This window comes from Saimiri boliviensis, chromosome 13, assembly GCF_048565385.1.
Source record: "Saimiri boliviensis isolate mSaiBol1 chromosome 13, mSaiBol1.pri, whole genome shotgun sequence".
Classification (NCBI taxonomy): Eukaryota; Metazoa; Chordata; class Mammalia; order Primates; family Cebidae; genus Saimiri; species Saimiri boliviensis.
Genome location: NC_133461.1, coordinates 15,634,882 through 15,650,520, shown reverse-complemented (window position 1 = coordinate 15,650,520; position 15,639 = coordinate 15,634,882). Strand labels below are relative to the sequence as shown.

At 42.7% G+C, this 15,639-nt stretch overlaps 2 protein-coding genes across 2 annotated transcripts in view; one reads left to right on the top strand and one right to left on the bottom strand.

Moving 5' to 3' along the window:
* Positions 1-307, bottom strand: part of VPS4B (vacuolar protein sorting 4 homolog B) — a 29,363-nt gene extending 29,056 nt beyond the window's left edge. The window contains exon 1 of the mRNA XM_003926020.4: positions 41-307. Coding sequence (XP_003926069.1) covers positions 41-67 — 27 coding nt within the window. The 5' untranslated portion in view covers positions 68-307. The remainder of the gene's footprint in view (positions 1-40) is intronic.
* Positions 308-460: 153 nt separating this feature from the next.
* The window catches only part of SERPINB5 (serpin family B member 5), an 80,067-nt gene continuing 64,888 nt past the window's right edge, over positions 461-15,639 (top strand). The window contains exons 1-2 of the mRNA XM_074383290.1: positions 461-1,061; positions 5,485-5,607. The gene's annotated coding sequence lies outside the window, so the exon portion shown is untranslated. The remainder of the gene's footprint in view (positions 1,062-5,484; positions 5,608-15,639) is intronic.

The following is a 15,639-nucleotide window of genomic DNA, read 5'->3' as shown; positions in this document are numbered from 1 at the left end:
GTCCCAGTTCCCTAAGGGGACGGGAGATGAGCAATGATACCTGGAGGTTGGGCGAAGTGGATGCCATAACAGAGTTCTCGGGCGGTTCCCGGGGGGGAATGAGGGGCGAGGAGAGCCAACAGCAGCAACGTCGAACCGCGTTCGGGGTAACAGCCACCAAACTGGGGAGGCCGGTAGTTCTCCGACCGCGGGCCGCAGCCTCCCTTCCGGGACTTGTTTTAGACAACACTGCGCTCCACCAGCGGTCCGACCCTCCCCACCAAACTTCCGCAATCCCGAATCCCTCTTGGGTTCTGGTCCCGCCTCTGCTGGTGTACTTCCGCTTTCGTCATCAGCACGCGCGCACCCAGTCACCAGACTCCCTCCTCTCGCCACAACGCAGGCCCTCCATGGGCGGGGAGAAGTAGCCTGGAAGCCGATGGAGCCTTGGCGGAAGTCGGGTCTGGCGCAGGCGCACTAAGACGCTGGCCTAGGGGGCTGGCGGCTGTCTGGTAGACCTAGGAGAGCGCAAGCGCAGAAGCCCAGAGCCGGGTTTTTGTTTTGTTTTTGCTTTTTGGTTGGTTTGTTTGTTTCTCCCGGAAGGTCTTTTACTTTGGGATAAATTATTGGCCTTGGCTCTGTTCCCTTCTCATCCGCGTGCCTTGTGCCTCGCAGCGTGCGAGTGAAAAACTCATCCATTTCCAAGACCCGCCGACTGGGGGCTTTGGGTCTGAGACTGCTCCTCCTTCACTGCGTCTCCTCTGTGGAATGGGGCGACCCCGGTCCTCATCTTGATGGTGAAGAATTCGGGAGGGATGCGCGGCGAGGCGGCCGCACAGCGGTGCGGAAGCGGTGAAGCCGCCGCCGCTCGGCATCATCCAAAGGACTGTCGTCTTGGGAAGATGAATGTGCATAAGGTGTGGACGGCCGCTGTCCTCGAGCTGATGGCCTGAGAGGAAAGCACTTGTCCTGTAACATGGGCGTGCCTGGTATTCCTGATGCCAGTTATGTTTACAGGCAAGTGGCTTGAGGTTAAGTGCCTTATGTGAGATCAGGAGTCAGCGATTAGAGGCAGAGCTAAGGTAAAACCCTTTCTCAGCCTTTCTGTGGTTTGCAGCCACCAAGACTCTTTTCTTCTTTCCATAGTTAACCTTCTCAAAAAAGAGCAACATAGATGTTCAATCAGTCCATCATTTTTTTCTCACTAATTCCTCATTTTTTTCTAATCTAGTGTCTCCTAAAGAATTAAAGTCCTCTCCTCCTCCCTCTTCATTGGTATTGTCAGTTACCCAGTTCTTTTTTTTAAGTTTAAAGATCTTCATTGGCTTTGTGATTCTAAAACTGGGCAACGCTTCGTTCCAAATTACCCAGTTCTTGTTTGTCCAGCTTCCTAGTATTCCTTTCACTGTCTCTCTTTCTTACTCCTCCCTTAGCTCAAACTGAATTTACTCGAGTCTGATGTCCTCTTCTCTGTCTTCTCTATTCTCTGCTCATCTTACTCTCTTTTTGAGCTTCAGCTGTGAGACTAGAAATCACTTCAAGTCTGGGTCTCTAGGCCCGCCCCTTTGCCTCCCCAGCATCTAAAACCGCCTCTCAGAGGTCTCTGTCACAGGGTTTTTCTGCAAGACAAATTCAACATACTCAGATTAATTACCTTCTACTCCAAACTTCCTTCTCTGGTCTCTCCTTCTTAGAATAGTATTGCCAAATCTGTATCATCCAGGCTCAAAGCTCAGAGCCCTCTCTCTGCCCTGCATCTATCTACCAGTCCTTTCTTCCCACTTGTGAAATTGCCTTTGCAATATGATGACTGAGACAGTGAAAGAGATCTAACTTCACCGACTCCGTCTGGCTTCTAGCTGTCCTTGTTCATTCCTGGGCTCAGGCTGAACTAATTTTGGGAGAAACCGAGTTTATAGTTTAAACAAAGACTGGCTGGGTGCAGTGGCTCACGCCTGTAATCCCAGCACTTTGGGAGGCCAAGGTGGGTGGATCACTTGAGGTCAGGAGTTTGAGACCAATCTGGCCTACATGGTGAAACCCGTTTCTACTAAAAATACAAAAATTAGCTGGGCGCGATGGCGGGTGCCTGTATTCCGAGCTATTCAGGAGGCTGATGCAGGACAATCGCTTGAACTGGGAAGGTGGAGGTTGCAGTGATCTGAGATCACACCATTGCACTCCAGTCTGGGCAACAAGAGTGAAACTCTGTCTCAAAAAAAAAAAAAAAGATCCTGGCTCCTTCCACTGCTTTCACCAGTTAAAACCTGTTAAAATCATACCTATTTCAACCTGTTAAAATCATACCTATTCCTCAAGTGCCAGTTCCAGTGTCACTTCCTCAGGAAACTTCTGAAACCTCTCTGAGCTCTCATCGCACTTTGGACCTTGAACCGCCCTGAAATCACACATGCTAAGTGCCTAACACAGTGCCTGGTTCAGAACAGGTGCTCAGAAATCACTGGTCTCACTAGCACAGTGTTCTACTTTTCTAGATGATAAAATCCCCAAGGGCTAAGACTTCATTTTATTCAGTTTGCAACCTACCCCCTGCCTTACCACCTACATATACGTAGACGGTGTGTTCTTAAATAGCCAAGGTTTGTTGAACAAAATCGAGTTTCCCTGCTGTGATGAAGGACTTTGGAAATTAGGAAGTCCAGTGCGGTGCCAGGTGGTATTTGTGGATTCAGCCTTCAACAGGATCTCACCGGCAGATCGCCCAGGACTGAATTCATTTCAGTCAGACCATTTTAAAAGACATGCATAATATTAATATTAAGGTCCTCCCCTCGTGTGCACTAAGAAATCAGGTCTTTACTTGTTGAGTTTTCAGCCTCCTCCCTGACCTGAAACATAACTTGAAGGAAGGCAAAGTGCTGACAGGGCTGATCCCATGAAAGTGACTCAGGCAGGAAGCCTGCTGAGCCCATCAGGTGACATACCTTTCTGAGTGTGCTCAGCTACCCCGAAGGCAAAGGCGGAAGGCCGAGCCCTTTCTCACTTACTGCTATTTTATTCATATGAAGCCACAGTCAGTTTGTGGACTGATAAGGAGGTTTGGGAATCAACTCAATGTCATTCAGCCACATGATGGAGGGTGTGGGGGTGAAGCAGCGATTCCTCATTGCTGATGACATAAGGGCGAACATGATATAAGGCATTAGCACAAAAGAAAAGATGAGGTGCCGAGAGCAGTGGCTCATGCCTGTAATCCCAGCACTTTGGGAGGCCAGGGAGGGCGGATCACCTGAAGTCAGGAATTTGAGACCAGCCTGACCAACATGGAAAAACCCCGTCTCTACTAAAAATACAAAATTAGCAAGGCATGGTGGCACATGCTTGTAATCCCAGCTACTCGGGAGGCTGAAGCAGGAGAATCACTTGAACCCAGGAAGCAGAGGTTGTGGTAAGTCCTGTGATCATGCGATTGCACTCCAGCCTAGGCAACAAGAGCAAAACTCCGTCTCAAAAAAAAAAAAAAAAGAAAGAAAGAAAGAAAAGAAAAGATGAGGGGCCTGCCCTCAAGAAGTTTGCAGGCTAGAATAAAAAAAAACAAGTTTGCAGGCTGACGCCATCCTCCTAGAGACCATGTGTACTCAGCACACAGACGATGCACATAGAGTTGGTCTAAAATACATTTGTCACTCCTGCTCAGCCTGTCTTTTTCTGGACATTTCCCCCCCACCGCCCATCGGCCCTCACCAAAATGCCTCCACTCCTCTTGTTCTAGATTCTGTATTCAATCAGTTATGGCTTTTCTTATTCTGTTTGTTGAAGGAAGGTGGAAAACATTTGCTTTCTTTTCAAAATGCTCTTTTTTCCCTTTGAGAGAATATTCAGGTATGAGCCGTGTTCTTTCTGTTTTTCTCCCTTTTTCAAAGCCCTCTGCACAATTCATTCCTGTTAATTGACCTCTGCCAATACAATAGGGAAAACGTCATTTTATCATCATATACGTAATACAGCTAATTCTCCATATCTGTGTAGTCCACATCCATAGGCTCAACCAACTGCAGGAGAAAATATTAGAAAAAAGAAAGATGGGCCCGGCACGATGGCTCACGCCTGTAATGCCAGCATTTTGGGAGGCTGAGGTGGGCAGATCACCTGAGGTCAGGAGTTCAAGACCAGTCTGGCCAACATGGCAAAACCCCATCTCTACTAAAAATACAAAATAAGCCGGGTATGGTGGTGCATGCCTGTAATCCTAGCTTTTCAGAAGTCTGAGGGAGGAGAATTGCTTGAACCTGGGAGGTGGAGGTTGCAGTGAGCAGAGATCATGCCATTGCACTCCAGCCTGGGCAACAGAGGAAGACTCTGCCTAAAAAAAAAAAGAAAAAAGAAAAAGAAAAGAAAAAAGAGGTAGATAGTTATGTCTGTACTGAACATGCACACACTGTTCTTGGGTCATTATTTCCTAAACAATACACAATAATAACTATTTACATAGCCTTTGCATATTGTTAGTAGTTATAAGTAATCTAGAGATGACTGAAAGTGTACAAGAGGATATGCATGAATTAAATGCAAATTTTTTATAAGGGACTTGAACATCAGTAGATTTTGATATCCTCAGGGGTCCTGAAATCAATCCCCCATAATACTGAGGGGCAGCTGTACTCTGTGATGTATTTATAGATCAAATGGCTTGCTTCATTAAATTCAGTGGGTGGGTAGGTTGGGAATGTGTGTTGTGTGGATGAAACGCGGGTGGCCAGGAATTGCTTGCTGCTGAAGTTGGGAATGAGGTCTAGGGGTTTGTTGAACCAATCTCTCTACTTTTCCGTATGTTTTAAGTTTTCCATAATAAGAGATTTTAAAACAGATTGTATTTGCATAATTGTGTTGAAGTCTCTGTGCAAATTGGTTGTCTAGTTTTCTACTTTAGTATTCATCTTTTCTCAATTATTGGTTAAAGCCTTTTATATGCTTTATAAAAGCGTATAAAACAAGATATTCTTGTGTTATATGTGTTGCAAATATTTTACCGTTTTATTATTTGGGTAATTACTTTTTTGGCATGAAAATTTATTATTCTTTTCCTTTTTTGCTGTGTTGAGAAAGCTCTTACCCACTAGAAGATTATGTAAAAACAACAACATACCTTTATCTTCTTCCAGTATGTTCAGGGTTTCGCTATTGCATCTACATCTTTGACCTGTCTGGAATTTATTTTGGTGTTTTATTTATTCCAAATGAGTAGTCAATTGTTCCAATATTATTTAGTTAACATTCGTCTTTTCCTTACTCATTTGAAAGGGCAGCCCTTACTGTATAGCATTTTCTCTCAAGGATTTGTCCGCATTCTTGATGATGTTTTAACTATTCCCATTAACCATCTATTCTTACTCGAATGACACTTATTCAATAGCTTTATAATACATTTCAGCATCTTATGAGATGGCCTTATTTCTTCTAAGCAGAATGGAGCACTAGCCAAGGGCTCAGTTTCTGATGTTAGAATGCTTGCTTCAAATTTTTTTTTTTTTTTTTTTTTTTCAGACAGAGTTTTGCTCTTGTTGCCCAGGCTGGAGTGCAATGGTGTGATCTTGGCTCACTGCAACCTCCATCTCCCAGGTTCAAGTGATTCTCCTACCTCAGCTTTCCAAGTAGCTGGGATTACAGGTACCCACCACCCCCCCCCCCCCAGCTAATAGTTTGTATTTTTAGTAGAGATGGGTTTTCACCATGTTGGCCAGGCTGGTTTCAAACTCCACACCTCAGGCGATCTGCCCGCCTTGGCATCCCAGAGTGCTGGAATTACAGGCACAAGCCACTGCACCAGCTTCAAATCTTGACTCCAGCACATAGTAGGCAATTATTTAATCCCTCTAAACTGCTGTTTCTGCATCCATAAAATAAGGGTGGTATTCTATCTGTCTAATAGGGCTACATAAGAATTAAATGAGAGTAGAACATCCCAGGATTGGGCTTAAAACATAGTTAACACTCATTAAATGTTAGCTATCAAGAATTTTCAGAATAGTTTAGATTTTTCTTTATTACGTTTCCACATGAATTTTAGTATCATTTTGTCATGTTCCACCTAAAACACGTATTTATTTTTGTAATTCAATTGATATTAATTCAGAGACGATGGACATCTTTACAGAAATGAATTTCCCTCAGGTTTATAAATCATGATCTTTCTTCAAGTCTTCTTGTATGCTTCTTAACAGTATTTAAAATTTTTTATGTGGTTTCTGAACATTTCTTTTGGATTTATCTCTAGGAATTTTATTGTGCTATTATTGCTATCATAAGTAATATATTTTCTTCCCATATTTTCGAGCAGATTATGGTTTATGTACAGGAGACCATGAGTATATGCAGGTTGATTTTGGCAGACACCTTGTTTCTAATAGATTGTCAACCTATTCTCTGGGGTTTTCTAGGCAAATGATGAAAACTTTTTCAAACTGTGATCCCTTTTCCTCTTTCCCATACAAAGTTAAAAGTGTCAAGAGTAGGCATCCTTATCTTCTACAAAGTTTAAAGGAGATCCTTCTAGTGTTTTATAAATAATCACTTAACATGCAAAATGTGATTATATTCGTTTTCTGTTGCTGCATAACAAATTAGCACAAACTCAGTGGCTTAAAACAACAGACTTTTATTGTCTCACAGTTTCTGTGGATCGGGAAGCCAGGCCCAGCTTAGCTATATTCTGTGCTCAAGGTCTCACAAGGCTGAGATCAAGGTGTAAGCTGGGATGCATTTTTATCAGCAGGCTCAACTAGGGATGGAGATGCTTCCAACTGCCTGTGATTGTTGTCAGAATTCATTTCCCTGGAGCTCTAGAATTCATGATAGCTGATAACTTGCTTCTTGAAAGCCAGGCACACATACACACATACACACACACAGACACACACATACACAGACACACACACACACAGACACACAGAGTTGCTGCTGCTTCAAGTCTCTGACTTTAGGGAAAATTCATACCCTCTTTAGAGGGCTTACCTGACTAGGTAGGACTCACTTAGGATAATCCTCCTTTTGATGAACTCAGAATCAACTAATTAGGTACCTTAATTACATCTGCAAAATCTTTTCACCTTTGCCATATTCTATTGATTTGAAGCAAGTTTCAGGTTCTGCCTGCACTCAGGTAGAAGGAAATTACACAGAGGTATTTTCCCATAGGAATAATGCTACACCTTGGCACCAAGTAGTTCACAGAGGTAAAAATAAAAAGCACCACCAGTTACTGAGTGTCTGCTATGAGCCAGACCTTGTAGCTTATCTCTCATCTTTGCAGCAACCTTATAAAGTAGGAATTATTAGTCCAATTTTGAAGATAAAACCAAGTTTTAGACCAGGTAATTGCCTGTTCTTGGCTATAAAAACAATATAACTGTTAGGAAAAATAATAAGCTGTGTGGTTTTATGTGGAACACACAGAGAAGCTTCATGATTTAATTACTAGCTAAACAGTTAAGTACCCCTTAGGTAAATTTGTGAGTGACAGCTGAGGGTAATACTCTGGGTGGGGGGAAGTAAGGGAACAGGACTGCAAATCCCCAAAAAAGGTCACCCCAATTGATCTTAAGATTGAAAATCAGCTGGTTACCTTCTTTGTGATTTATCAGTTTCCCTATGAAAAACCAAAAATTGCCAAACTTTCACAATGTTTTATTGGAAGTTGCTGTTTCAGGGCACTTTAAGGTCAATATTTTAAGTAGATAAGACAATCAATACTCCTGTTTGTATTTTAGCTATAATCACGTTGGGCTTTGAAATCAAAGCATGTGGGTTAGAATTCTTATTTATGTGTGTAAATAGATGTCAACCCTGGGATTTGAAGAAGAGAGGTTAGAACTGGTGACACAGGTGTATTAGAACCAATAATGGTTTTCAATCACTTGGTCAGCTAGTGTTAATTGAGACTCTATCAGGTATGTAGCACTTAAATCTGATGTTCAAAAGAAATGAATCCCAGACAGAATCCAAACATGGCCCCTTCTTGAAAATTTCTAATATGACTGAAAAAATAAACCAGATACAAACTGAAGGCAGTCTTTATGGGTCGAATGAATGATAAATACAGATTACAGCATATAGGTTAGAAACCAGCAGTGAGAGATGTTGGTTTCAGTGATCATAGAAAGGGCTGGGCCTGAACTCTGCCCAGAAAGGAAACTAGATACAACGAAAAAATGTACTTATTCATGTAAAGACACTCGGTGCTACCAAAGAGAGTTCTCTTTTCATATTACTCAAATCGTAATTACAAAATGGAAGTCTTGGAAGCCCAAATGTTTATTCACAATCTTGGCCAAATTCCACCCTGGAAGAGTAAGAGTAAGTTAAGAAGCATAGCCAATTCAGTTATTTAATTTCACCGTATTAAAGATCAAGGTTGCCAAATGATCTCATTACCAAATTATATCCTAAGGTCGTCCTGGGAAAATAAGCTATTCTATGCCAGACAAACTATTTCCAAAGGCAATCCCAGGCCAATGATATTTTTGATGTTGCAAAATGGCTGTGTTTTTCATTGGAAAATTCCATCCTCCACCCCCGATCCTCTTGGAGAATTCTGTAGCTTACCTAACCTAGCGCAAGAAAGCACTGGGCCAAAGTATCAGGCAAAACACACTCAGTAACATGTGAATGACCACTAGTTGCAGTCCGAAAAGCAAATTTGTCATAGATTTTGTCAAGACACAAATTGGGTCTGCAAAAATCACATGAGGAGCAGTGGATTCCAGAATTAATCACAAGTGCCTGTCATATGGTCTTATGATTAGGTATTCACAGGTTATTAAAATGCTGTGGTAAGAGATGTTATGCTTGGGAACATTACCAATAAAGACGTGAAAAGACAGAAATGTTTTGCTTTCACTCTTTATGTTTCAGGACTCATGTTTTCCAACGGTGGGACTTTGTAGTAGCAAAAGGTTCAGGTTCCCTCTTAAAAGAGAAAATATACTACCCCTATCAAGGCAAGGAATACCCCTGAACAAAGTACTCTTATTGTGCCACAGACAAGTGAGAAACTCCAGAAAAGGGATCTTTTAAGAGCCCCTAAGGGGTTGATTTAGGTCAGGGGAAATGTATACCTTGGAGGGAGATGGAAACATTAACTTATTTAGAGGTTGGCTCTCTTCAAAGCCCCCAGAGTGTAAAGTATCATGTAATTGATCCAAGTGGCCAATACGTCAATCAACAAATCTAAATTGAGTTGACTATTATGTGAAATGCACCTAACTCTCCAAGCTCCTTCTAAATTTCCCTAATAAAAAAGGGCAGCGTTGTGCGTTGATTGTCCAACTCATAAGTATTAGCAACTATTTTAGAAGTACCGATAGTGACATTGTAATTTTATGGTGCTGTGTCTACGCATTGTAATGTTGTGCAAAGAGCTTTCTCTGGGCTTGGAATCAAGAAGTCCTAGCCCACTTCCACTCAACAGCTTTGGTGCCTTTCTCAGACAGTAAAGGGAGGGGTTTGGATGAAAGGTGGTGTGATGGAATCAGAAGACTATAGTTTCATACTCAGCCATCCCACTGCCTTGCTTCTTGACTTTGGGAAGGTCACTTAGCTTCTCTTAGTTTGCTTGTTGGTGAAGAGAAAGGGCTACATCACCTCTAAATTCTCTGGCTGCTTTAAACCAGTCCCTTGAAGCAGAAAATAATTATATCACTTGAAATGACTGCAGATGCTTAGAGTTGCATCTATGCTTTTTTGCCTGACTCTTGAGATGCCGTGGTATAACAGAAAGTATTAGAGATTTTGAAGTGAGACCCAAGAACAGGCAATTACCTGGTCTAAAACTTGGTTTTATCTTCAAAATTGGACTAATAATTCCTACTTTATAAGGTTGCTGCAAAGATGAGAGATAAGCTACAAGGTCTGGCTCATAGCAGACACTCAGTAACTGGTGGTGCTTTTTATTTTTACCTCTGTGAACTACTTGGTGCCAAGGTGTAGCATTATTCCTATGGGAAAATACAGTAGACCTTGTAACAGTCTACTGTTTCTAGGGCATCACTGTGGCAGACACAGCATAATGCTGTCTTATGTAATGTAGACTGTCAGGTATGAAATTGTAGGGAAATTTATTAATGGAGTCCAGTACTTTACAAAGGTATTGAATGTTACCTTTGTAAGATCTCTCACTCAGATCTTGCAGTTAATTCTGACACTTAATGCCCAAGGCTTCTGCATGTAGTCAGGTCAGCTCTGATAGGCTCCAAGTTAGGGATATCCTACAGATTTAATGAAGGTGCTCCACAACTTGGTGTTTTTCTCCATCCGTCTTTTTGGGATCCTCTTTTTCAGCAGCATCCTGGGCACATCCTGCCCCCACTGCTCTGTGTTTCTGCATTTTTACCACATTGTGGATACTGCTGGATGCTTCCTCTTTCTTTTAGGGAAACAGAACAGCACAGGGGTTTCTGCCTACCGTGGCCACTGCCCTTCATCTCCTGTGCACCACCAGTGATACTTACAAGGTGCAAAGTTATAAGCCCTTTTCATATCATGCAATGCTTGCTTTTGGGATCAACTTTAGATTAGTTTATTTATCCCATTTTGAGCACCTGTCATTTGCTATTCTTGGATCTGGGCACTCACAAATAAGCATTCATTCATTCACAAATTAGCTTTCACAGTTTCACAGGTGTGTAAGGCATGATCCCTATTTTCAAAGAGTTTGCAATCTATTCACATATGGAGAAATAAGCAATACGCAATCCTGTGTGATAAGGGTGAGTAGTGTTACAAGCAGCAGGTGCTTCAGGAAGGAGAAAAGACTGCTTTGGGCTGGGCTAGGCTGGTCTGGCTACTAAGAGTAACTCACTACTGAGCTGTTTCTTGGTAGTGGAAGAGGAGAAGCTGGGCTTTTCAAGAGCAGAAAGGCAGGGGCCAAGGTGGGTGGCAGGATGGTGCCAACGATGTGGTCTGTGCAGATTCTTCCCCAGAGAAGTTTTAAAGAAGAGTATTTTCCAATCAATTCATAAGCACATCTCTGCTGTGGACGTTCTTTTTGCTCTAACCCAGAGAAGAAAAGCAGGTATCAGGTACTGCATGTGTGAGCCTGGCTAGACCACATATCCACATTAAGTTCCATTTCATCACCCGTTAAGGTCAATATCATATGGTTAGTGTGACAGCTAAGATGCAGCACATGAAGGTACTGAGAGGCAGCAGGTTCTTGATGAAGATGCGATGCCACCTCTCCCTCTGCTCCACATAAATATGTATATGGCAAGTTGGGATATATTTATTGGGATATATTTATCTCTAATTTATTAATCTTTTTTACTTTTTTTTTTTTTGAGGTGGAGTCTCTATGTGTTGCCCAGCCTAGAGTGCAGTGGTTCGATCTCAGCTCACTGCTACTTCCACCTCCTGGGTTCAAGTGATTCTCCTGCCTCAGCCTCCTGAGTAGCTGGGATTAAAGGACCCCCACCACCACGCCTGGCTAATTTTTTGTATTTTTGGTAGAGACAGGGTTTCATCATGTTGGCCAGGATGGTCTTGATCTCCTGACCTTGTGATATACCTGTCTTGACCTCCCAAAGTGCTGGGATTACAGGTGTGAGCCACCAGTGCCAGCCAAAATTTCCCTCTTCTAACAAGGGTACCAGTCAGCAATCAAGAACCCTGAGCAATGGCAACATGAACTGAAGCTAATTTATGATCCAAATATTACTAAATGATTCGAAGGGGAAGCAGAACCAAGCAACAACTGGCTTCAGAAGAGTAACTGCCATGAAGAGCATTCTGACAGCACACTAAATATTGACTGTCAGGTCAACCTTTGGCTGTAAATATTCTGTATAAATGACAGGATACAGTTCCTTTATAAATGAAGTAATTACATCAGGAAATTTAAGATTTTCACTCTTCTGTGTCTAATGGTCTGACAAAGGAATTCAAATTATTTTTAACATTATGATTTAAAGTGTTTTAGAAAAAAATTAAAAGAGGGGTTCAAATACTGTTGCCCCTTTTAATGATTTCTTTAGCCATTGGATCAATCCCCAATAACAGTTTCATCCACAAATTTTAAAGAAATTCTCCCACTCTTGAATTAATTTTATTTTCTTAGTTCAGTCAATCTATTTTTTAAACAACTAGCAATCCGGAGTGTATTACTAAAGACAATCTGTATTCCAATGAGTTTTCTAGTTTTTTGGTCTTAAGTGTGGCAAGAGTGCCCTCTACTGGCAATCCCCCGAAAGTACAGTTCTCTACCCGTGCGGCTGAACAGGGGGATTCAACAGTAAGTAGCTTCCCTTTCCATGCAGCCTCCCTTGAAAATTGCCAGAGGTAGTCGCCTCAGAGCAAGGAACACCGAAAGGCCCCGATTAGGAAACCCACTGTGAAGTACGCCTTGGCCCGCAGCCCTCTGGGTTGAATTGAAAAATGCTCACTTCTTTACAGAGCAATGCTGTTCAATAGAAAAATAATGCAAGCCACATGTGTCAGCCGCGTATACAATTTCTTTCTTTCTTTCTTTTTTTTTTTTTTAGACGGAGTTTCGCTCTTGTTACCCAGGCTGGAGTGCAATGGCGCGATCTTGGCTCACTGCAACCTCCGCCTCCTGGGTTCAGGCAATTCTCCTGCCTCGGCCTCCTGAGTAGCTGGGATTACAGGCACGCGCCACCATGCCCAGCTAATTTTTTGTATTTTTAGTAGAGACGGGGTTTCACCATGTTGACCAGGATGGTCTCGATCTCTTGACCTCGTGATCCACCCGCCTCGGCCTCCCAAAGTGCTGGGATTATAGACTTGAACCACCGCGCCCGGCCCGATATAATTTCAAATTTTCTAGTGGTCACATTAGGGTGAAGAAACAAGTGAAAATAATTTTACTAATGTATTTTTATTTAACCTAACATATGCAAAATAATGTAATTTCAACACGTAATCAATATAAAAAACTAATAAGACATTTTCAATGTTTTTACGGCACAGAGTCTTTGAAATCCGGCGTGTGCTTTCCACTTGCAGCACATCTCACGGCAGGTGCTTAGTATCCTCATGGGGCCGGTGGTGGTTGTGCTGGACAGCACAGGACTAACTCCAGAAACAAAGACAAGACGGGAAGGATACCACCTTACCTGCTTCACAATTTACAATTCATAGCTCAGGGCAATACCTTACCTTTTAAAAATCCGTCTAGAAAAAGACCATTATACATTCATACATTTGCTTGCAAGAATCTAAAGGTCAAGGTCGTGTTTGTATCATTTTTGGTGCAACAACGATACAAAGTAGCAGCACCAGAACTCCGCAAGCTGTTTTGACACTAGGTATCCAGAGCTTTCAAACATTCACAGCTTCCGGATCAGCAGCTGTATCTATGGGGATTGTGGCAGTAAAATGTGAGCACAGCTCTGGCTTTGGGGGCGAAGTTCCTGTTTGCTGGGTTGGGCTGTGTCTCTTGGCTGGGCTGGACCGCATTTCTGCTCCAAATTCCTTCAAGACTGGGCTCTCAGGATGGCTGAGATGTCCGATCATCCCCGACAAGTCCTGGGCCCAGGAAGACTGACACTCCTTGGGACTACTGGTCACACTTTTGGCTTGCTTTTCTATCCCTTTCCCTTGGGGTCTGAGGTTGGGGTGGGCTAGTCAAAAATTAGATGCATCCATACAATTAAACTAGTAATGAACATGTGTAATTTTACTAAGTATATAACAAAACTAATTAAATGTATTATTGATGATGAAGCTCTGTGTCCTCCAGGCTGGTTTTGCTGGTTCTGATGAGAGGGAGCCATGGGTTATGGTGGAAGGGCACAGCTTTTCTGGACCTTCTGCCTTGGAAAGGGAATTTACTCAGAGGTAGTAGTCAGAGACGCAGACCAAGATCCCTGGATAAATCTATTCAACCAGCTTTCTTTATATCAGGAACAAATAGAAACAAATATTCAACCATAGGAAACCACTTAACAATATGACATTTCCATATGATGCAGATTATGTAGTGTTCACATCAGGTTTCGACTAATGTTTTCCCCTTTTTTTTTTTTTAATTCATGACTGCATGATACCCCAGTTTTGCACAGCTTATTATGAAAGCATCAGCCCCTTTCCCGTTCACTTTCCCCCTCCTGAGATGTCTCACTACCTCTGAACTGGTCATTTTGGAATTGACTTACAGTTCTCCAAATTGTCTACATGTATTTCTGTTTGTGGATTTTTGGTTTTAGTCATTATGTATTGGCTCTTTGTTCTGGAGGAGGGATTGAGCTTATTTCCTTCCTGTCCCCACTGTGAATGCTCACCTCTCCCATTTCCTCGGCCTTCTCTCTCCTGCAGCTTCAGCCTCCTCAGACTGGGTGCTGCTCTTTTTTTTTGTTTTGTTTTTTGTTTTTTGTTTTTGAGATGGAGTCTCCTTTTGTCACCCAGGCTGGAGTGCAGTGGTGCAATCTCGGCTCACTGCAACCTCCGTCTCCTGGGTTCAAGTAATTCTCCTGCCTCAGCCTCCCAAGTAGCTGGGATTACAAGCATGCACCCCCCTGCCCAGCTAATGTTTGTGTTTTTTAGTAGAGATGGGGTTTTACCATGTTGGCCAGGCTAGTCTTGAACTTCTGGCCTCAAGTGGTCTACCTGCCTCGGCCTCCCGAAGTGCTGGGGTTACAAGTGTGCGGCTCTTTTTCTACCCACACTCTGCCCTGACATTTGTCCCACATCAGATTGTAGTCATTCATTTTGTTGCTTATCTTGTTTTGAGGATAGAGTCTATGCCTTTCCGTTGTGTGTCTTGCGTGTCTGATGCATTCCAGCCATTCAGTGTTTGAGGAAAACCAAACAAGGTACATGGCAGCCGCTAGGCTGATGCTTTAAGAAGGGCCTGAGGCCGGGCGCCGGTGGCTCAAGCCTGTAATCCCAGCACTTTGGGAGGCCGAGGCGGGTGGATCACGAGGTCGAGAGATCGAGACCATCCTGGTCAACGTGGTGAAACCCCATCTCTACTAAAAAAAAAAATTAGAAAAAAAAAAAAAAAAAAAAAAAAAAAAAGAAGGGCCTGGAACCTTAGCAGCAAGTAAAGCCACCCCACCAGGAGCCAGTTAGGCAGGGGCTGTCCTGCTGGTCTCCATCATCTGTCCAAACATGTTGCGACACCTTAACCAGCACCCCCCACCCTCCCAAGGCTTCACCTTTATGTTGAGGTGTCTCTTGTCCCCCATCTTTATATTGGTCAAAATTCTCCCCACGTCTGCCTGTAACTGTGAATGCAAAAAGGAAATCAAGATTAAGAACATTTAAAATGAATATTCTCAGTGAACCATTCCAAGTGGAGCTGCATTTTCTCCTGAAATAAGATACAGAATGGTGAAGCTTTTAGATTGGGCCTTGAAGATCAGGAAAGACACCAGCAGAAAAAGATGGAGGTGATTTTGCAGAAGGATGTTCCCAGTAGTAATCCTTTGAGGCAGCGGAGCGGGCTATGTTCTAAGGAAAGCCACCTGCTTATGTGAGCTCTAAGTTAACTGTATTTGTAATAGAGACGAGGCCACAATATTGCTGCTGTTTAGATTTGATGCGCTCTTGTCTTCCAGAGGAGCTTGCATATATCTGTGAAGTTTGTGAGTTGGAAGTTTTTAAATAGAGAATCTGCTAGATTCTACTGCATATCGATTTTAGGACAGGCATCATTCTTGATCCTGGAGATAGAAGCAATAAAAAGAG